The 23531-nt window shown below is 46.9% G+C and overlaps 1 protein-coding gene across 2 annotated transcripts in view; it reads left to right on the plus strand.

Annotated features, from left to right (window-relative positions):
• Positions 1-23531, plus strand: part of Dus2 (Dihydrouridine synthase 2) — a 41734-nt gene that overhangs the window by 9156 nt on the left and 9047 nt on the right. For both annotated transcript variants that reach the window (XM_084590636.1, XM_084590635.1), the window contains exon 8: positions 23300-23465. In XM_084590636.1, the coding sequence (XP_084446762.1) occupies positions 23300-23465 (166 nt within the window). The remainder of the gene's footprint in view (positions 1-23299; positions 23466-23531) is intronic.

Raw genomic sequence — 23531 nt, forward strand, 5'->3', positions numbered from 1 at the left:
AAACAAAAACCGTGCAAGTGTAAAGGCATCCATACCGCACATCCTATTTGCGCGCACCGCTCGTATGCTTTTTTTGCCTTCAGATGCCTACGTGGCTTTTGAAGTGACGTCATGCCCTGCTCATTGGCTAACTCTGTTGTCCGTGCAAAAAAAATGAGTCCTCCCTTGCCTTTGCTGGGCTTCTTCGATTGATGCAGCTCGCGGTCATGGTGCTTGCGGTCACCGTGCTTGCATTTTCCTGCCAAGCAGGAAAGCCCGTCATGATCGCGTGTGAGCGGTGTTGGCTGGCAAGCATTTGCGGCCTCCAAGCGAAGAGGGGCTGTTCGAAAGCACGTAAATATGACGTCATCTGTTAGTGTCTTTGGCGGCGTTGTCTGCTAGGAACTGGGTGCGTTTCAGGCTGGCTGAGGTCTGGTGGGCGGAGCTTCGTGCCTTGTCAGAGAGAAAAAAAAAAAGAAAAAACGCGAGGTAGGCTGAAAAGCGTAAGAAAAAGCCCACTCTGCATCATCATTTTCTTTTTTGTGTGTCCTTGTCGTTCGTGAGTGCATCGTTCAGTGTAGTCTCGTCTCATCTCTGCTAGTCGCTGCTAACTTTCTAGGATGTCACCGCCAGTGAAGAAGCGGAAGTTTCTTTTGCTAGAAGAAAAAAAGCTTGTATTATCTCTGAAGCGAAAAGTGGGAAGAAGGCGAATATTGCCACAGATTTTGGCATCGCTTTGAGTTGTTATCAACGATACTGAAGAGTAAAGAAAGCATTGGCAAGGCACTTGCGTCAGGCACTTCAGCTCAACACAAGGTGACGCAGGCCAACATATGAGGAGTTTGATAAGGCTGCCTACGCCTGGTTCGTCGAAATGCGAGCCAAGAACAAGCATTGTTCAGCAGAAAACCCTCAATTATGCCTACTTGCTAGGTCTGGATGACTTTAAGGCCAGCACAGGTTGGCTCAATCACTTCAAAGCGAGGCACAACATCGTGGAAAAAGTTTTGTGCGGTGAAGCAAGTTCCGCGGACACTGGCGGCACATCGGAATGGGTGGTAGACAACGTGGCTAATATTATGAGCGGCTACGTGCTGTCCGATATTTACAACGTGGACGAGACGAGCCTCTTTTGTGAGATGCTGCCAGCGAGGATGCTAAATTTTAAAGGGCAGCGTTGCCAGGGTGGCAAGCACAGCAAGAAAAGGGTGACTGTGCTGCTGCGCACAAACATGAATGGATCGGACAAGCGTCCCCCGTTAGTTATTGGCAAAAGTGCAAAATTGCGCTGCTTCAAGGGAAACAGAAGCCTTCCCATCAAGTACGTCGTTAGCGACATACTTAATGGGAAGGCTTCTGTTCTTGACGGGTAGTCGTGGATGACCCATACCATATTTGCTGACTGGCTTACGGCATTTGACTGTGACGTGAACAGGCAGAACTGAAAGGTTTGTTTGCTCTTTGACAATTCATCTGCCCACTGCATTGACGATGTCAAACTGTCAAGCGTCGAAGTGCGATTTTTTCCACCGAACTGCACTTTGATCATTCAGCCACTGGATATCAAGGCATCATCCGAAGCGTGAAGTGAGCTTATCGGGAGAGGATGATTCAGCAGATTCCCTTGAACCTCGAAACTGGCAGGGAGACAAAGATGGCCCTATTCATGGCTCTTCAGATGATGGCTGCTGCGTAGAATGTGACCCGGTCCACCTTGATCTACAACTGCTTCCAGCACGCAGAGTTTGTTGACCAGGAGGCGACCAGCACAGCTACAGCCGCGGAAGATGACGTTTCATCATCGTCGACTCCGGGGATCGGTACGGCCTCGGAAATCCCTCCAGGATGTAGGAAACATCCCTGGCGATATCGAGCTGGGCGATTTCCTCAACTCTAACGCGGATGTGCTTGTCTACGAAGAGCTAAGTGATGAGGACATCATTAAAAGTGTTGGCGAGCCGGAAGAGCCGCCGTCCGATGCTGAAGACGACTCCGCCCAGGATTCACCCGCCTTGGCAATCTCGTCGCAGGTGATGGATGCCTTCGATATTATTAGGAAGTTCCTGGGCTCTAACGATGATGACGTGATGGCTCTCTTAACAGAGTGTGAGAGTCGTGTGTCGCGTGACGCCGCTGCTGGCAGTGAAACGCAAGCAGACAAAGCTTACGGACTTCTGGAAATAAAAATTTTTTTTGCTCAAGTTGTCTGTAAATTATAGACAACAAAATTCTGCGACAACGAAATTTTTCGTACGCCTTGCTGATTTTGTTGTAGCGGGATTCTACTGTATTTTGAAACAGTTATAGTGAAAACTTGTTAATTCGAACCTCGATAATTCGTATTTTGAGATAATTCGAACTACACTACTTGGTCCGGCCAAGCCCCATAGAGATCTGTGTATGAAAAGCCCATTAACACTTTCCTGTCCACGGGAAAAGTAGTGGTTTTTGGGTGGTGTCATTAAACATTTTTTTTTACCAAAAACTTGTGTGGTATAGAAGTGTCTAGTATCAAATTGTAGAGGAGGAAATTCTCTTTGCAATGAAAATAGGTGAAATGAATATCTTTATGTAAGAATTGCCAAAAAAATGAAAACAATTACAAAAAGTAGTGAAAAATAAATGCACAAAAACAAAATGTCTTCACAAAAAAAACATCAAAAGAAATCTGAAATATATATACGTTTTGTAGGTCAGGGACCGGTCTAATAATGTATATTTTAACTGTCTAGATACAGTAGTAATGAAGTTATGAAAGAAAGTTACACCTAGTGGCCGTCGTGCTACCGCGCGAACGGCTCTTGAGTAGCGCCGAGTGGTACTCCGGTGCACAAAGCCGAGGTGGGCCCCTGGCTCTCTGTTTGCCGAAAACACATTCTGCACTGTCGGTGGCAAGTATTCCTGCCCGAATGACGTTGAGACCCTGCAGATAACAGTTATGACTTTAAGAACACTGATTTCTACCCATCAGCATGCAGCAAAAGCAAAACTTTGCGAAAGAAAACGATGCTTACCAGGGTATGGCCGTTGACATTCCTGGTCGGTTTGACGCAGTTTTGCTGTCGGTGCTGAAATCTGAAGAGCTGAAGTCATCTTCAGAATCACTGTTGCTGTTAGCATCCATAGATGAGCACTCAGATGCGTTGGTATCCGTGGAAACTGGCCGCTTCTGAGCAGCAGCAGCGCGCGACGTCAACGCCATTTTGCAAGCAAGGAGCGCCGGTTGCGTCACTCGGAAACTATAGGAACTGCCGTGACGTGGCGAAAAAAAAAAAACCGAATGTGAAATTGAAAAGAGTCTCCATTTCTCACTGGATACCGCCACTTGTCAAAGAGCGCTTCGGAAACGGGAAAATTTGAATTGTGAAACCATCGATAATGGGCTATCAATGGGAATAGGCGCGAACAGGAAAGTGTTAATTCGAACGTGCGTCGGTTTCACTACGGATAATTCGAACTATGTGCTGCCGCGTTTGGGTGGCTTGGCACACAGATGTGGCTCCCTCCCAAAAAAAGACATCTCCCTCCGCGAAAGAGTGGCATAGTTCAAGGCTGCGCACATCCGAAACAGGGACAGATGAAACCAGGTAAAACCATGGAAGAGTGGGTAAAGCCTAAATGACGCCGTGGCGACCGTCGGTGCCGTAGGGTACGGGTTGGTGGCTGCCTACTCTCTTCCGCGCAACCTTCAAAACTTGCAACTAAATACTCGTTAATTCGAGCCCTGTTAAATCTCAAATACAGATAAATTGTCGGCGCGGTCGCAGCCATCATCATCATCATCATCAGCCTGAATATACCCACTGCAGGGCGAAGGCCTCTCCCATATTTCTCCAATTGACCCGGTTCTGTGCTAGCTGCATCCACTTGACCCCTGCGAACTTCTTAATCTCATCCACCCACCTAATTTTCTGCTGCCCCCTACTACGCTTTCCTTCCCTTGGAATCCAGTTTGTTACCCTAAGCGACCATCGGTTATCCTTTCTTCGTACTACATGTCCTGCCCATGCCCATTTCTTCTTGATTTCTACTGGAATGCCACTAACTTGAGTTATTTCTCTGACCCACTTTGCACGCTTTCTAAGCGGTCGCAGCCAATGCCTATGGACGAGTGCTACAAATTATGCGGAATTTTTTTTGCAAGTCGTTCATTCATCCACTCATCAATCAATGGAAGCACGCGGTCAGTTGTGATCATGTCGGCTTTTAGCAGCGTTCGCTTCATATGGCGTCTGCTGTTATCGCGCATTCAAATGATTGAGTTGCAGTAGATGGCCCCCGCTCCAATCGCCCATGGTATGATAAGGCAAATGTACTGAAAACGAGGCTTGCACAGCAGGACAAGCGCTGGCCTTCTGCTAAGTTCGCTCCCCCCCCTCCCCCATTCTAGAGCTAACGTCAAACGCTAAACACACCGTGATGTTATCACTGCGTAGCATCTTGGTGCACTGGAAAGAAATGCGTTGTGGACCTTGATGGTGCAAAATGGAGGGAATCGCTAACGACTGACGCCTTTTTTTGTTTCAAATTCTTAGGCGAAAATAGGGGGTGGGTGGGTTCATTATGCGAGTGAGTTTGTTACGCGAGTAAATGCAGTACATTTACCGTAATGCATATGGTTCTTGTCAGTTTTTTCTAGGCTATTTGATAATTCGAACGTCAGATAATTCGAAATTTTCCCCGGTCCTGTAAAGTTAGAATTAACGAGCTTTTACTGTACTATGGACATTAAAGAGATGTTGGGTTGCATGTCGAAGAGAAAAAAGTAAACTGATGAGTTCAGTTCTTTAATATCTTTGCTATAATTGGTACAAGAGCTCAAATTCGGCATACAGGATCAATTTTGTTGAGGTATTGTTGTCAGGCTAGCTTTTATGCTGATGCTGATGTATGTAGGGGGATTGTTATATTATGTACCGAGCAGCCTGCTTTTGAACCCTCTCTACTTCGTCTATGGCATTGTTATTCTAAGTGATCCTCTTTAAAATGGTTTTTTCGAAGTTAATATAGAAATTCGCCTTGAACCTTTTGCACTGCACTATTCAGTGGTAGTTGATCCGAGACACTCCCTTGTTCTGTACAAACAACACCAGTATGTCCTGGTTCTCGAAAATCTTAAAAACATTGAACTTGAAAATTATATTTTCTTACCCGTAATATGCTTGATGCCAGATTTCAATCTTGGCATTTCGATGGAGGCGGCAAAACGTAAGGCGCCAGAGCATTGCCATGGTGGTGCAGTAGTTCGGGCGCTTGACTACTGTGCTCAAGGTTTTTGATGTAGGCGAAAAGCTAGACGCCTTTGTGCTGTACGATGTCAGTGCATGCTAATGAACCACAGGTGGTCGAAATATCCGGAGCCCTCCATTACGGCATCTCTCATGACCTGAGTCACTTTGGGATGTAAAACCCCAAAAACCAAAACCATACAGTAAGGTACCACATTACTGTGCAGTATCGGTGCATGTTAGCACTACTGGTGGTTGAAAAGTATCTGGACAAGTGCCTCTCATTGGGTCGCTTTGAGGCGGCATAATGTACGGCGCCAGAGTACTGTGCAATGTTAGTGCGCCTTAACATCAGGTGGTCTAAAACTATCCAGACCCCTTCACTACAGCGCCCCTCATCGGATCGCTTTGGGACTTGAATTACCATAAACCATGCTGTTTTAATGCTTGAAAGTCCTTGAAAAATCTTTGCACAAAAATGTAAATCACAGTTTAGGGCAAGAAAATTTCATGTCACTTAATAAGAAAGGAAGTATTTTTTTGGAGAGTATATTTCTTCAGTTTTGCTAGTCTGGTGGAAGCGACCTTAAAACTGGCTGCTGCCATGTTGCACTTCCTTTGTTTTGATGTTTCACTGGATGTGCACACTTCAGTTTGCTAAGCATTTGTGTAGTTCCTTGCATGTGGATGCGACTATGCTGCAGTGTAGAAGAATGCCCCAAAAGTAAATTTTTAAGTGTGTAGCTCGGTAATAGCAATTAAAAGGACTGGGTGACACTGAATGCTACAAATCCACATAGAGCGAAATGCAGAGCATGCGGCATACATATGCTTTGACCTTGCCATAAAAAACGCATGGAAAAAAAAAAAAAAAAAAAAAAAATCTGTGGGAGACACTTTAAGGTTAACTCCAGCAATTTTTCGATGCTTACTGATATTAATGAAATTTGCATCAGACGTTCTTCTCAATATCAACAGTCTGTGTTCCAAAAAGCACAGTTGAGGACGGTTTAGTTTTCACACAACATAATTTTAAAGACAGCGCACTGGGACACTCACCGCGCTGCTGGGCAGGAAATTTTTACGGCCAACACTGTGCTTGATGATGTCACAGTCATGCAGGGGTTTTCAAGCAGACGACGGCGACAATGCAACAGTCCTGCCGTACACGGCTTGTACGGTGTGGCGTCGCCTGTACAATCCTATGAGGTGCTGCTGGCACAGGGCAAGCCGATGGCGGCACTACTTGGAAACAGCCTGAAACAATGCAGGCACAACCGACAGCTTGCTTGCAAACAGCATAGATCTTGGAATCACTGTCTTGTAGTTTCAGCTCACACTTTAATGCATTCCTTTGCAGCGATGGGTGGTAGCTAGTGTTGTGTTGTTGGCTGCATAAGTTATTCTACGAAAAGCAACATGCTGAGTTACCACCAATTTGCCGGAAAAAAAAAAGCTTCGCAGCAAACTGAATCGTGCAATCCGGGGCCCCCTCTACACCTGAGAATGCATGTATACTCGGAACATTTCACGCGGGCCTGCTACTAACACAGGATGGTTCTGATAGAAGAGTTTGGCCTCGCGAGTACTAAGTGATTACAGTCGAACCCGGATATATTTCGAACACGAAGGGGGTCGCGAAATAGTTTGATATATCGATAATTCGATATACAGAAATCGGCTTGAAGCGCCACTTGTGATCGTGAAAAATAATACGGTATTTGTCGCGTAGTCAACCCACTCGCATAATGAACCCACTCCCCACTCCCCATTCCCCTCCCCCCCCCCTATTTCTCCACTTAACCCGGTTCTCTCCCCATTCCCCTCCCCCCCCCCATTTCTCCACTTAACCCGGTTCTGTGCTAGCTGCATCCACTTGACCCCTGCGAACTTCTTAATCTCATCTGCCCACCTAACTTTCTGCCGCCCCCTGCTACGATTTCCTTCCCTTGGAATCCAGTTTGTTACCCTCAGCGACCATATGTTATCCTCTCTTCGCACTACATGTCCCGCCCATGTCCATTTCGTCTTCTTAATTTCCACTAGAATGTCGGTAACTTGAGTTATTTCTCTGACCCACTCTGCACGCTTTCTATCTCTTAATGTTACCCCTACCATTTTTTGTTCCATAGCCCTCTGGGTTGTCCTAAACTTAAGTAGAACTCTCTTGGTTAGCCTCCACGTTTCAGCCCCATAGGTGAGTACAGGCAAGATGCAACTGTTGTATACTTTCCTCTTGAGCGATACCGGTAAGCTGCTAGTCATAATCTGCGAGTGCTTGCCAAATGCGCTCCAACCCAATCTTATTCTTCTTGTTATTTCCTTTTTATGGTCCGGATCTGCGGTTACTATCTGTCCTAAGTAGACATATTCGCCTACTACTTCCAGTATTTCGCTACCTAATGTAAACTGCTGTTCCTTCCCGAGGCCGTTCAACATTACCTTAGTCTTCTGCATATTGATTTTCAAGCCTACCTTTCTTACAAGCCTACAGGCCTTAAAATATGGTAGACATGCTCTTTGCTGCAGGAAGATTGACTGTACTACACTTGCATAGAATATGTTTTGTTCCGCTTTTTCCTTCACTCCGTGTTCTCCATTGTGCTGTCTGCTACGAATCTACTAACTTTCCCAACTTTTTTGCTAATCAGAGAGCCTGGAGCTTTGCAGTAAAAGACATCAGCTGCGATGTTTCAAGAGTGTATTAGGCTAGGCTTTTTTTTTTCTGTAGGCTTAAGTGGATCTGTGGAAAACTGTAAAATCATTCCTTCTGCTGAGCCTTGGCCAGGCAGCTGTTGGAAGAAGATTCAGTTTAGCCCCACAAGTTTCTGAATCCAAGGACAGTCTGAATTCAATCCGAGGCTTAGCGGCCGCTTTCAGTGGAGGTGAAAAAGCACCTGGTACCGTACGATGTCAGTGCATGTTAAAGAACCTCAGTCGGTTGAATAAACTGGAGCCCTCTACAGAGTCTCTCAACCTGAGTCGCATTGCGATGTCAAACCCTCTAAATTAAACCATGATGCTGTGTGAAACTATCTAATAGCAGGTAGACTGACTTTCGTTGAGCACAATAAAAATAATGCTTATATTTTTGCTGACATGCTTATTTGTTGAAATATTATAACATATAGGTGGTATGCACTAGCGCCCACATGGCACCCAACCACACTGCCGGCTGCCGTTTTTGCGGTGCATGTAGAAGACGAACTTTTGCTAGTCCTGCTCCAAAAGTGTGCTTTCACTGTCTTACGGCAAGGCTCAGTGACATTCATGTTATTGCTTAGAATCAGGATGCATTGGAAATCGCACCTGTAATTGTTGCAGGCGATAGCTGCATGAAAATGAGTCATAAGCATTGTTTAAACGCCATTTAAGGTTGGGTGCATGAGCTGGTTAGGAGCTGAGGTACGTGAAGAGAGCGCAGCGATGAATGATCGGGGATTCAATTTCTCTCTAGTCTGGAATGAAAGCTCAGACAACGGTGGCAACAGCTTTTCCGTGAACCTGGAAAGCTGCATATGGTTCAAGCTCACTAAAGGGGAATTGAGAGGATGCAACCAGATGGCTGCATGCGGACTGCGGGTTTACAATGCTCTTGCATTACTCTGGACTTATTTGCGTAGAACCCGCAATATCTATCTCCTGCATAAATGACTTGGACATAGCACTTCAGAGTTTAACCTCAGGGCCTCCTGCGATCAATTTTGGACAAAGTGCAACCAGAATAAGCACAGGAGGGGGACCAATTAAACTTTCCTGAAAGGTGTATGTATGAAATATAAGTGACCTCATCCTATTTTGGATCTTGAAATTAGTCCTTGGGGCATGCACTTCGTTTGCCGGGGGTGTTGTGGTCACCCTTGTGATGACGTTTTTTCTTTACTTATGCACTACTGGAAAGCTGTGCTTGTGTCCAGGCGATATTGCAAGCTCGTCGTCAAGCTCGGCAACCTACCATTTTAAACTCTGTCCCTGCACCGTGCATGCAGTGTGTTTACAGATGCCAACGTGAAAGAGACACACGACACAGATGAAGCGCGGACTACCTAGTATTGGCTACACACTTGTGTGTCAACTTTTGTCAACACTCAGTACACAGTGCAAAAATGACGAACTACCACCGTGCACTTAGCCCAGTTTGGGGCCTTGGTGACCACTGCAAGTGGACAGCCACCTTTGTGTAAAAAAAAATATTTCTCTAGTGTGGTAACGAGGCTTTCAATTTCCAACTCCAATTTCATGCAAGCACTGCGGCCACTGTCCATTATCTAGACTTTGAGTTGGCCGACAGCATCATTGGATCCGTTTCTCAATCTCAGCTCGAGCACCGCAGCTGCCCATTCGAAGGCGTGTTTATTTACGATGAAATTTCTTGCTGCTGTCACGCATGGTGATGGCTGGCCAAATCTATCATGCTTGTGAATTCCGAGCGGCAATCTGAATACACTCCGGGAGGAAAGCATGCTAACGAAGGCGTTCATCTGCTGTGTGCACAGCAAAATGGCGGCCAGCTGCATGGTTGGGCGCCATGTCAGCACTAGTGGATACCGCCTAAAGCTTCATAGTACGTCCCTGAAATATTCTTTCTGGTGACTTTACATTTACCAACACATTTATCAGTGTAACTTCTAATTTTCATTTGAATATTTGTGACCACATCATTAATATTAGCATATATTCCGGTGTAGTATAGAACACACTTTTGTATAAGACATGCCTGAGTTAGCACAATGGTATTTAACAATATATTGTTACGGAGCGAGGTATCGAGATGACGACGACGTGCTGGTGTGGTGTAGTGAAGAAGACGACGCTCAGGCTGAGCTGGGTTTGTTCTTTGGTGTGTGATGTGCGTCTAACAGTGAACTAGCGTTCACCGCTGCGTACTTTTCCTTAACATTTTGTGGAGGATTGCTGGAAGTACGTAAGTCACCAAACCTGGATCTCCGTAGTGGCCGCCAGATTGGTACCATCACTATGGAAAACGACGCGACACCTTCTTCAGCGGCACCATCAGCTCCCACCGTCATCATGACGCAGCCTCGTGATCCAGGCACCTTTTGTGGCACCGACCACTTCGACATCGAAGACTGGCTCGCTATGTACGAGCGGGTCAGCAAGCACAACCGTTGGGACATGACCCTCATGCTTGCCAACGTAATCTTCTATCTGGCAGGTATGGCACGCGCCTGGTTTGAGACGCATGAAGACGATATTACATCGTGGGATATGTGCAAGGAGAAGCTTTGAGATATATTTGGCAAGCCGATCGGACGCAAGCTCGGCGCACAAAAAGACCTTGCATCCCGTGCCCAGTCTTCGACGGAATCCTACTTGTCTTATATGCAAAACATTCTAGCCCTGTGCCGAAAAGTAGACAGTGCCATGTCCGAATTAGACAAGGTGGGCCACATATTAAAGGGAATTCCAAACGATGTTTACAATCTGCTGCTTTGCAAAGACTGTCCGACGGTCGACTCAGTCATCCAAGTTTGCCGGCAGTAAGAGCAAGCAAAACACTGCCATATTACCGCTTCGACCGCTTGCCAAACACAGCTGCTATGTCCTCGTGCGAAGATAGTCCAACATTGCAGCAGCCATTTCATCCCTCCAACTTGACCAAGATTGTTTGCCGAGAGATCGATGCTATGACACCAGTTGCGTTCGCTCCTCAGCCAGCTGATCCTACTATAGCCTTAATCCAATCTGTCGTTCGCCAGAAGTTCGCAAATGTGAGCCTCAACGCAACGTGGGCTTCAACTCTGGCCAGCCATCCCCACAGCCCTCGCTCCAACCTAATATTTTAGTCATAGCTGCTGCGACTCCTACCACGCCCTTTCTGACGAGATACCGCTACCGCAACCTGGACGAATGGCAAACCTCGGATGACTGACCAATCTGCTTCAACTGCTCACGCCACATTTCTCACCATTGCCACAGCCGTTGGGTTCCACCACCTCGACCTCGCTACTATCCTGATCGCAGCGCCGACTATGTTCCACACCCAACCTATGTCCGTGATACACGCTCTCGTGACTTTAACTCGCCAGCCCCGCGCATGTCCAGCCGCTCACCATCTCCTCAGACCCGGTGGTCCCTCTCGCCCCAATCTCGCCGTACCTCATCTCCCAACTTCTCTGGCTCTCATCCAGAAAACTAACCAATGCAGTTCCCGGAGGTAACGCTGCATTGACGACCCGGCCCGAAAATCCTCTGCTGACCCTCGCTCATCGCCGCAACCTTCTAGACATCTATGTGGATGGTGCCCTTATTACTGCCTTCATTGACACTGGTGCCCAAATTTCAATCCTCAGCTCATCCTTTCGCCGCCGTCTCAAAAAGGTTGTCACACCCGCCGCTTCATCCGCCGTTCGTATCGCTAATGGAAATGTCGCTGCCGTTGTGGGACTGCACTGCTCGCGTGAGTATTTCCGGTCGCACTACTCCTGTTCTTTTCACTGTAATCGACCGCTGCCCTCACGACGTGATCCTCGGCATCAACTTTTTAATGGCCCATTCTGCCCTGATTGATTGCTCACTGGGCTTCTTCGCTTAGACCTGCCCTTCTGCTCCGAAAACACTGATATCAAGCCCTGCCTCCGATCCGCTGAATTTGTTCGTCTACCGCCCGAAGCTGCTATTTATGTTCCGCTGGCCCCGTTTCCCCCAGTTCCTGTCACCTGCCCAATTATCGATGTTGCTCTCCGTCGCAACGTTATACTCCCTCATCCGTCGTGACTGTCACTGCTAACCGCACCTATCTTACCGTCCTTAACTTTAGCTGCTCGACCCAAGTTTTACCCCCATGGCATCGCACTCGCTGATCTGTTCTTTTGGCAGACTGCGAAGTTGCTGCCCTAACGAAATTGGGTTAACTGCGCGAAAAAGTAGGACAACAGGAAGAAACACATACGACACTTAGCGCAGACTGTCAAAAGTTGACAGCCTGCGCTTCTAAGTGTCATATGTGTTTCTTCCTGTTGTCCTACTTTTTCGTGCAGTTAACCCAATTTCAATATGAACCAACTAGCCCTGCAAATCTTGTTACTGCCCTAAAGCCTTAGCATCTATTGGAGCAGCATATATCGGCTTCTACCCCTTCGAACCTCTTTTCAGGCATGATAGCCGAGGATCTGCCAGATGACCAAGCCAGCGCTCTCTCGGACCGTTTGCTGTCGTACACTGATATATTTGATTTCGGGGACCGACCATTGGGCCAAACATCAGTTGTGACCCATCGCATCAATACGGGTGACGCCAGCCCCCATCCACAGAAGGCCGTATCATACCTTCCTTACTGAGCTGCATGTTAGACAGAAAGAAGTTGACAAGATGCTGGCGCAAAACATTATTAGCCGTCCTGAAGTCCCTGGGCGTCCCCTGTCATTTTAGTCAAAAAGAAAGACCATAGTTGGAGATTTTGTGTCGACTGTCGCCACCTTAATGCAATAACAAAAAACGATGTTTATCCTCTCCCGCGAATTGACGACGCGCTTGATTGCTTGCATGGTGCCAGCTATTTTTCTTCCATCGACATGCATTCAGGCTACTGGCAAATTGCTGTCGACAAACGGGATCGCGAGAAAACCGCATTTGTCACCCCCGACGGACTCTATCAATTCAAGGTGATGCCGTTTGGTCTCTGTAGCGCTCCTGCGACATTCAAACGCATGATGGACTCGCTCCTCCGTGGCTTCAAATGGATATGCTTGGGTTACTTAGATGATGTCGTCGTTTTCTCTCCCACGTTTGAAACCCACCTTGATCAACTTTCTACTGTCCAGGCCATTTTTCGCCACGCCGGTCTTCAACTGAACGCCAAAAAATGCAGCTTCGGCCGGCGCCAAATCAGTCCTGGGTCATTTGGTTGATGCGAATGGTGTCCAGCCCGACCCTGACAAAGTTCGAGCCTTGTGCGAGTTCCCTACCCTGCGTAGCTCAAGTGACCTGCGAAGCTTCCTTGGCCTTTACTCCTAGTTCCGCCGCTTCATTCAAAACTTCGCAGACATCGCTCGTCTGCTTACCTCTCTTCTGCAGAAAAGCGTACTTTTCACATGGGGTTGTGACCAAGCCTATGCCTTCCAATGCCAATGTGACCAAGCCTATGTCCACTGGCCGCTTAGGTCGCTGGGCCTTGTGAATACAAGAGAACGCATTTGCTGTGGTATACAAGTCCGGCCACTTACACCAAAATGTTGACTGCTTGTCCTGCCATCCCGTAGATCCTCCCGATTTGTCCGACCATACTGCTGACGACTACATTTTGTCCATCTCGGACTTTATCAATATCGGTTCTGAACAGTGTCGTGACCCTGCCCTGCAGCCAATTATTGACCAGCTGCGCAACAACCCCGATCCTTCCGCCAGCATGTTTGGGCTCCATAACGAGACATCATACAGGCGCAATATGCGTCCAGATGGCACTGACCTTTTACTGGTCGTTCCAGCTCATCTGCGCTCTAGTGTCCTCACCCAACTTCACAATGTCTCTACAGCAGGACACTTGGGAGTATCACGCACTTATGACAATGTGCTGCGACGCAGATTTTTCTGGCCTGGTCTCTACCGCTCTGTCCGTCGTTACGTCGCCGCTTGTGAGCTGTGTCAGCACCGTAAGACACCCTCGCTTCAACCTAGTGGGCCCCTGCAACCAATCCCAGTGCTAACTTAGCCGTTTTCTCGTGTGGGCCTCGATCTTCTTGGGCCTTTTCCAACGTCGACTTTTAGAAATAAATGGATTGCTGTGGCTACTGATTATACCACCCGATATGCTGTAACCAGGGCTATCCCCACCAACTGTGCCTCCGACGTTGCCGACTTTCTTCTGCATGACATCATCTTGATTCATGGCGCTCCATGTGAACTGCTTACACATCGTGGCTGCTGTTTCCTCTCTCAAGTGGTTCACCGCTCATGCACTACTCGTCACCAATTCACCACGGCCTACCATCCGCAAACAAACAGTTTTACTGAGCGCCTTAATTGCACACTGACTGACATGCTGTCTATGTATGTGTCTGATCACCATCGTGATTGGGACGTCTTCTTACCTTTCGTCACGTTCGCCTATGACTCCTCGCGCCATGATACCGCCGGGTACTCTTCCTTTTATCTACTCTTCGGCCGCGACCCTTTACTCCCCTTCGACACCTTTCTGCCTCTTGGCGACTCTTCCTGCAGCTATGCTTTGGATGCCATCGCCCACGCTGATGCCGCCCGCCACTTTGCTCAAGAGCGGCTTGGAGCGTCTCAGCACTCTCAAAAACGTTATGACCTTCATCACCATGACGTCCAGACTACCCTCCTGGTTCTCTCGTTTTTCTTTGGCTCCCGGCCCGCCGTGTGGGGATGTGCGAGAAACCTCTGCCTCATTACGTGGGCCCTTACTGCGTCTTGCGGCAAGTCACTGATGTGACCTATGAGATCGCCCCTCTACAGTCTAAGCATCCTTCCACAACCCCTCATCCAGAACCCGTGTATGTCGCCCGTCTGAAATCATATCATTCAAGTTCTGTGTAGGACGCACTGGGACGGTGCTTCTCCGGCACGGGGAATACTGTTACGGAGCGAAGCATTGAGACGACGACGATGTGCTGGTGTGGTGTAGTGAAGAAGACGACGCTCGGGCTGAGCTGGGTTCGTTCTTTGGTGTGTGGTGTACGTCTAACAGTGAACTAGCGTTTACCGCTGTGTACTTTTCCTTAACAATATGCTTGCGGAATGATCGTAAAATGCTGTCCTTGTGAAAACACTTCTTACTTGGTGCGACCCCCCCCCCCCTCTTCTTGAAGAAAACAGCTCGCACAGCAAGAGCGGCAACACTTTATTTTTACTCTTCAAAAGCTTCATCTTTTCCATAGGTGAATCATTTTATCGATAACATCAAAACAGCGTCCTGCTGTGCGATTTCCGCGTTCGGTAGTATAGTCGACATGTGATAACTTGAACTTCACTGCGTAGGTCTTCTGGGACTTTAGTGGCCTACTATAAGAGTCATGTGCAGTACATGCAGGGAGTCGAAAACACACATGCAGTAGCCACCAAAGCTGCAGCTAGCAACTGCGAAAAAGAGTCCGCCTGTCCTGGCCTATCTCAACTGTGTGGGCGGGTGAAGAGCTGGGATGTTGTAACCTTACATTTCATATTACAATTGCTTGAGGCTTCCGAGATGTCCGAAGGTTACGTTCACACTAAATCCCACCTAGGAATGTTACACAAAACGAACAAAAAGCATGTAAGGTGCAGTAGTGAAATATTTGTAACAGAACCACGTCTTATACTTTGGAAAAAATGGAAGTGCAAAAAACAATTTCCTAAAACAGTTGCGCGGGCCAGTAAAACCTACTTATATGAAGCGTGCAGAAAAACAAAACGTTGGGTTTGATATAACGAGCAATTGTAATATGAAAGTAGCAGTGATTTGAATATTTGTACATCGTAGCCTGCAAGTAAAACGGCGGGCTAGGCGATATAGTGCACACATTCAAATAGGACGAGTTATCTGATAACTACATACTGCGTACTAATTTGTAGACCTTTTCTACTTTACATTCTTTCCGGCAGAGGGAGCACATTTTTGCCTCTTACAGTTGCCTCTTACAGTTGCACGTTTCTGAATCGTAGCACATGGAAGGCATGTACAAGTTTTTTTTCTTGCTGTCCTGGTTATTCCTGTGTTGACATCGACATCATCAAGATCCTCCACTATTTCAACGTCATTGTTGTTGATGACCCCAGTCACCCGCTTGTCCCACGAGTATTACCAGAAATTTTGGACAGCTGTGTCCACAGGTCATCAGTAGTTGCAATGGTTTCGCCGAGCTCACTTGAGTTCTGCTTTTAAGGGTGTGATGCGACGGCAATAATGGTTCCGCTTGCTGGCTGCCCTTGCATACCTTCGTTCATGTCCATTCACTTTGCTATCCCTTTAATCAGTAGCCTTATTTGTGCCTCTGTTATGCTAATACTCATTAGCATAGTCATACGATACTCAGTTATGTGAAATACCCCGCGACATAAATGTTAACCCTGCTTTAACAAAGCAATATGAATGTGCCTGCATGGCCTAGGGACAGCCTGTCTAACTCAGAATAGAAGGGTCCTGGAAGGCTGGAATTGATCAGGCCCTCCCATCTTTAATACCTCTGTCACACGAACACTTTCAATCCTCATTGAACTCGATCTGCATTGTGGGGAACAATCTTCCATCGTCCACTTTAAAGTCTGCTTACCCCCGTGGCAGTTACCTTAGCTACCACAAGCTGGTGCCAGCGTGGATAGTTAATGTTACTATAGAGAAATGGCGCCAGCGTCACAGCAGCACGAGCGCCAAGGAAGGCCTCGTCCCTGCGCGTGTGGGGAAAGCAAGGTCTCTTCGGCATCGGGAACTTGACGTGAGCGGACACATCCTCGCGGCATTCTGCAGTCGCTGGCGAGGCCTCGGAGCTTATCCCCTGCCCTAGCGTGGGCGAACATTCGCCCGTAGCCCTGCTGGAGTCGGACGACCTAGATTCATAAGCGTGTTTTGTTGCTAGCTGGCGTTATCGTTAGTGCAGCAATAAATGCCTGGTTTTTGCCAGCACGTATTTCTTTATTCCCAACAGCACGGCCCGCAGGGGTCAGCGTGCGTCTGGTAGTGCGCGCGATCACTGGGTGGGGTTGGCGGTTTGTACTGTCAGCTGTGAGTAAGCGTGGAAAATGTATTTATCCCCCTATTAAACCCCACAGCATTCAACTAAATGCTGATTGAGGTTGTCATAGGGCAACTTTCAAGTGCAATCGAGCCTGAGCCTACTTGACTCAAAGCTGCTAAGCGCATTTGAGCGGGTACCACCACCCTTGACGTCACCTAACACGCGCGAAAACTCAACGATTATTCAGAACAGCCGTGTAGCACCAGATGCTTCAATCCTTGAAGACCTTAATGCAATTTGAGTTTAATGTTGATTGGAAGTGTTCGTGTGACAGTGTGTCACCTGCCAGTGACTACCTGCCAGAGCCATGCCAGTGACTTTTTACTTGCAACGCTGATGCTGGATTTTCTGGAGAACGGTTTTAAAAAAATTCTTAAGGAAGATTTGTATCTCTTGAAATTTTTTCCCTTAGCGTGCTGTATATCCTGCCAATAATGGGCACTGGCTCGGGGCATGTGCTACCCACAGCTCAGGTGCAACTTTCGTAGATTCTGGTTATAGGTTGGCTCCACATACAGGTCACTACCCAGCTGACCTATCAGTGGCAGTATTTGTTACACCTTTTATTTTGAGAATTCAGTCTGCTGTACAGATCATGCAGGTCAACTCTTCGCTCAAGATGTTTTTGTTTCTCAATGCTTCACAGCACTTCATCACCCTAACGTCATCTCACTAAGCTCTTAAGTGCCTTGGTCTTGTCACATGCTGCTGCTACATAATAAACGCTCTCAGGTTCTGACACCTCTCTTTTGCACTTGTTTTAGAAGCAGTGAACAGTCCCAAAAATTTTATATTACGAATAAAAGATAGTGCTGTGATAACTAGACAGTGTCTAGCAAACCACTATTTTCAAAATTCCTGACTTTTCCAGGTTTTCCCAAATTATTTCAGTGAAAATTCCCCGACGAGTGAAGAGGTTAAAAAATTAGCCGCTTATGAAGAGCATAGATGAATAATGCACAATAAAAAGAATAGTGAAAAGGCTGTCATTAGTGTTGACGGCCATTAAGGACGTCAAAAGTTTACTGAAAAAAGAGCACTGATGCCAACCTCTGAGCATGTGCGCCGTCTACTCTGCAAACACCCAAGCCAATCCAATATGGTTGTGCGTGCGTGCTTGGCAGCATGGGATTCAATTATTGCACGTCAACTCGTAAGGATCACGTGACAATAAGGGTGATGTAGAAACTACGTCGCGGCTCCGTATTGCCAATCTGGTCCTCCTTGCCCTCTCAGCACGTTTTTTCTTTTTGAGCTTTTTCCCTCTGCTTTTCCCCCGCCGTTTTGGTGACTGTTTGGGGAGAGTGGGGGAGTAGACGTATTCTTGCCCTCTGCACGCTTTCCTTTGGCGATGGTTTTTTCGCCACTAGCGATGGGCGCTCTGGCGCTGTGCTTCTTCTGCATGCTCTTTTGGTTTTCCTTTACATTTTTCCTCCTTTCCTAACTGCCGCAGATGGGCAGCTTCGAGACTCGGGGGTATCACACTCTTCTTCCCTCCCCCTAAAAATACTTTACTACTGTTTCGCTTCAACTCTGCCTGACGACCTGCCATTGTAAACGAAAAGAGGAAAAACAAAATGCAAGTTAGTGCGTAGGCGTTCCACCTTCTGGAGCTGCGCTCGCTGCTTGATTTCTGACATTGCTGTCCGTGCGTACTACTTCATACTGGGTCACTCAAGGAGGGGCAGGCCATGCGGTGGCTGCCACAGAATGTAAAAATGGAATTAACAGTGACTCAAGTTCCTCAGCGATTTTTCAGCAAATTTCAGCTAAGAAACATTAATGACAAATGAAATGCATGAAAGCCTACAAGGAAATATGAATAGAGGATAGGAAGCGCAATGCTAATTAATGCATTCACTGCTTCTGTATCTTTTTCTTTTCAATACCAAGCTTCCCATTGAGCAAGCGGAATAAAGTTGCCAAGTAAAGGCACCTGCTGAGTCCAAGTCATTGCGCCATTTTACCTTCGAGTTAATGTGTACGTGCTGAGCTGCACGTGCAAGGATGAGTGGGAGCTAATTCTGCGCAAATCGGTGAAATAAGGATGTGCAATCAACAACGGGGAGTGAGCTTTTCAGCGTGCGCACAGCACCTCCGAAACCTCTTCCCCGGCAAGCACGCGAACAAAAAAAAAAAAGGCGTGGAGGAGGAGCGAAGAGAATGTATTTTAACAATGAGTATGCAGCTGTCGCGTATGCTTCTTCCTGTACGCTTTACTGTACGCCAGGTGACCACTCCCCCATTTACCCTACCTGGTCTCTGAAAGGTAAGGAAAAAAGTTCTAAAAACAGAGGGGGCAAGGATTCGCACATTCTCCCGTTCCTTCACTGGGTCGTCAGACAGGTGGGGGAAAAGTTAAAAAATAAAAGCCTGCTGAGAGGGCAAGGATAACTAGGATCGTAGCCATGATGTAGGTTCTACGTCACCCTTGTCACCCGGTCAGCGGTACCGGCTGTGAGTGTCTGCTACGCTGCCGAGCAGCCTTTGTTTTTCTTCCTTTTTTTTGTGCTAGTTATGACAGAGTACAAGGACATCTTGAGGAATCGCATTACATTTAGACTGTGTTATAGAAATAATCATACGTAGTTATAACTCGGGACCAGCTATGATAATTTTTTCCTTAGCAAGCATTTACCTAGAGATACGCGGAGTGCGATTTGTTTAAAAATTACGCACCATAGCCGTTTTACTGACCGGAACGTTAGCAGAGGACACATCCCAAGTTGAATTTTAAAGATTCCTTCTACTTAGCTTTGTTTGATCCATCAAACAATTTTTCAGTAATTAAGCTCTGTGATTGTACAGATGTGTGCATGGCACCTTTGAGTGTGAAGCACTGTTAAAAATGCCTTGTTAGGAACTGTGTTTTGAAACACTGAGAAAGATGAACTCAGAGAAACAGTGCAGTAAAAGCTCGTTAATTCGGACTTCTAGGGATCATAAGATATGTCCGAATGTCCGAATTATCGAGAGAACAAAAAAAAAAAAAACATGCACGATTTTATCTCAATATACCTTTATTACTTGAAGTAATCACGGATGCTTGTCTGCTTTCCCGCAGAAACCCGCGCGGATACTATTTTCCTCAGTCCTTCCAGGTGCTCAGCAGCGCGCATGCCATCTGCAGTGCCCCAACAAAATTTCTCTAACACAACGAGAGCCTCTGCTGCTTCCTTCACATTGCGAGGGGGCCGAGGCTGCTCCTCTCGTAGCCCCTCTTCCTCCTCCGAATCTTCACTGTGCAGTACGCCCCGGACAATTTCTTCCTCAGTTAGAGAGCCGGCTGTAGCAACGCCGTCATCAATGCTGATGTAATCGGCGAGTGTCACCGCATCCGGCAGCACACCTCCGAAATCCGGGCAGTCATCTGCATTGTCGTCTGGCGACACTTCTGCCACTGTTTCATTGCAGGGCTCAGGCAAAACCTGAAGCCACTGTGTCGAAAACAGTTAGCGATGACGTGCGCAGGCGTGTTCTTCCAAACGTAGGCAAGAATGTTGACCGCGCTCAGAAGATCCACGTCGTACTGCTTACCGACTTCATTGCACAGTAGCATGCGTTCCAGCACTCGCCTGCGGTATTTAGTCTTCACATACTGAATTATACCTTGGGTCCATCGGTTGGAGGGCCGATGTAGTGTTGGGCGGCAAAAAAACAACTTCAATGTTGTTCAGTCCGGTGGCACTGTTATGTGCACTACAGTTGTTAAGGACAATTAACACCTTGCGGTTCTTCGCGGAAAACTGTCGGTCTAACTTTTGTATCCAGCCGCGAAAAATTTCCGATGTCATCCAGGCCTTTTATTAGCCCGGTACTCCACCGGAAGAGCAGGCACGTTCTTAAGCACCGTGGCTTTTGTGCCTTTGCAATGACGACAAGCGGCAAGCGCTCTGTCCCTGTCATGTTTGCGGCTAAAAGAACAGTGACTCGTTCTTTACTCCTTTTTCCTCCGATGCAGGGATCTCCTTTCATTGTCACAGTCTTGTCAGGCAATGCCTTCAAGAAAAGTGCTGTTTGATCAGCATTAAAAATGTCATTTGGATCATATGCTGCGATATGTTCCAGCAGCTGAGCGTTCTTCCAGTTGTTGGCAACATCTTCGTTGACGGCACCTCTTTCGCCGCACACAGTCTTGAAAACGAGACCATGTCTGTCTCTAAAGCGCGTACACCACCCTTCTGACGCTTTGAATCCATCGATATGCATCATCAGTGCAAACCTCGGCCTGCGTCATGATGGGGGGTCCACTCAATGGGAGGTTTGCATCACACGAGTTGACCACCCACCGAAGCAAAGCTTCTTCCAACTCCGGATGAGCTGCTGTTCGCAGACGCTTTCTTGACGCTTGGAACTTCTCGCTTTCTAACGCCTGAAGAGTCTGTTCTTCATTTTTTACATATGTGCTTAAAGTACTCCTTTTAATGTCATATTTTTTCATTGCTGCTTGTCGGGAGAGCCCGTTCTTAAGGGCCCGCAAAATTTCCACTTTGGTAGTCAAGTCCTTGGCCTCGTAGTTCTTCGGCCATTTCGCCGGTGTTGCCATCGGGGGCGAGTGCAGTGACACCAGCGCACAACAGAGAAGCAATGAGCCGCACTAAAGCGAGCAGTCTTCAATACAACAGCGTAGCGCACCGACAGCAGCAGAACGACAAAATGGCACCGCCAGTAACGTCGACTCGTGAAAAGCAAGAAAAAGCGCCCATCCAGCCACAAGTCGAGCCAAGTTGATTAATTGATGTCCATGGCGATGCTACTTTTGGGTATCACTATTGCGCCACGTTCATCTTATTTTCGTTTTCAAGCCTCGGTAGCTGCCCGAAGTTGTCCGAATTATCCGTTGTGCGGTCAAATCCGTCCGAATTAACGAGAGTTTCGTCCCATAGACTCCTATACATAATTCTGGGGACCAGGCGCGAAGGTCGAATTATCCGATTTTCCAAATTAACGGAAGTCGAATTAACGAGCTTTTACTGTATTTTGTTATACTTGAAATTCAAGTTCTTTTATTTTGTGTGGTATGAAGGCAAAAAACGTAACTAGTCAAAAACATGTCTGCAAACATACATACTTAACAGCAAATTTTCGAGCAATACACACAAGGCAGCAAAATAAAAACAGCAGATTAGCCTTAATTCATACAACGAATGTCTACAAGAGGCCCGAATTGAACTCATTTGTTCACTATCTTTTTGAAACTGGAGGAACGTGCAACTACACAGGAAAATGCAATAACTATGAATAAAATCAAGACTTTGATACTGTGTACTTAGCTATCTTGTTTTCTAGCATAGTCTTAGCTAGTTAGGCTGGGGGCACCTTTGCTTTTCCTTTCGTTGGTGAGCCCATTACGAGAAGCTCGGAACTTTCGGGCACGGCTACCACTATCTTCTGGAAAGTAGTCTGAACTAAATCTTTAATTTGAAGCAGTGTTTCAACTCAATGGCAATGAAAAATAAGGGAATTGCATTTCTGCAACTCTTCTATAATATTGCTTCGCTGTGCTGCAGCCATTGAACTAGCAGAAGGCGCTGGTTCAAACACTGGGTCCTCGGGAGGTTCTGCAGTGTTCATCTCGCCAGTATTGCTCTTAGTAAGGATTTTATCTGATTGCGTACAATGGTAGGGAATCCCACCTGAAGCAATGATCAGCGTTTATCTGGTTTGCGCACTGCTTCACGAAACACGTGATCATCCTAACTACCCGCTGAAGCTGAATATTGGGTTTGTACGAGAAAGTAAGTATGCTTCGGGCCCTTTAACTCGCCAATCTCAAAAGTTTGAAGATGTACTCTTAATTTTCGGTGATGGAGTTCTTGAAGAAGTTGATACAGCGACTTTTCCAGGGGCTAGTGACCTTTCAAAAAGCTTTAGATATCTTTGTCGGTTTGTATGTACCCTCTCCAATAGCCACCTTCGAGATGGGATTCTTGAAGGTATTTTTGGAAAATTAGTTGCTGTTGATTAGGCGAGTCACTCATCGTTCGATCGGTCGCCGAGGCCACGCACTCCACGATGAGTTATTCTTTTTTATCGCATACTACTCCCATGCAGCGCTTCCGCATATTTTATTGAGTACCCACCTCAGGTGTGTATTGGTTCTATTGTGGCAACTCAGCTATGTGCTGGCGTCGAAGTAATATATTGCGCCTCGTCTCTGGCAGCCATGCATTAGCAAGACAGCACAAGAAAAACATGAATGACATACTTAAAATGAAAATGCACTGCAAAATATGTCGTGCTATTTTCCCTGACTTGGCAAAAGTTTTGATGGTTTCCCTGACATTTCGCTGATCTTTCCCGGTGTCATATATTTCCCTACAATTCCCAGTTTTCCTATTTGCTAGACACCCTGCTAGAGCATGCATTGACCGTAGTCATCTATTTGGTCATTTCCAGTGGAGGATCTGGAGAAATAACCTGTTATGAAGACATTGAGCGGTTTCGTCAAGCCACTGGAGCTTCCTCAGTGATGTTGGCTCGTCAGGCAGAGAGCAACTGCTCCATATTCAGCAAAGAAGGCAAGAAACCCATAGACGACGTCATAGAGCAGTATCTGATCTATGTAAGTGCTTCTGCTGCTGTTTCAGGCTAGTAGGCACAGAATATGTGATTCATTTCTTCATTGTTT

The sequence above is a fragment of the Amblyomma maculatum genome, chromosome 1 (genome assembly GCF_055883805.1).
Source record: "Amblyomma maculatum isolate TAMU_Amacu chromosome 1, ASM5588380v1, whole genome shotgun sequence".
NCBI lineage: Eukaryota > Metazoa > Arthropoda > Arachnida > Ixodida > Ixodidae > Amblyomma > Amblyomma maculatum.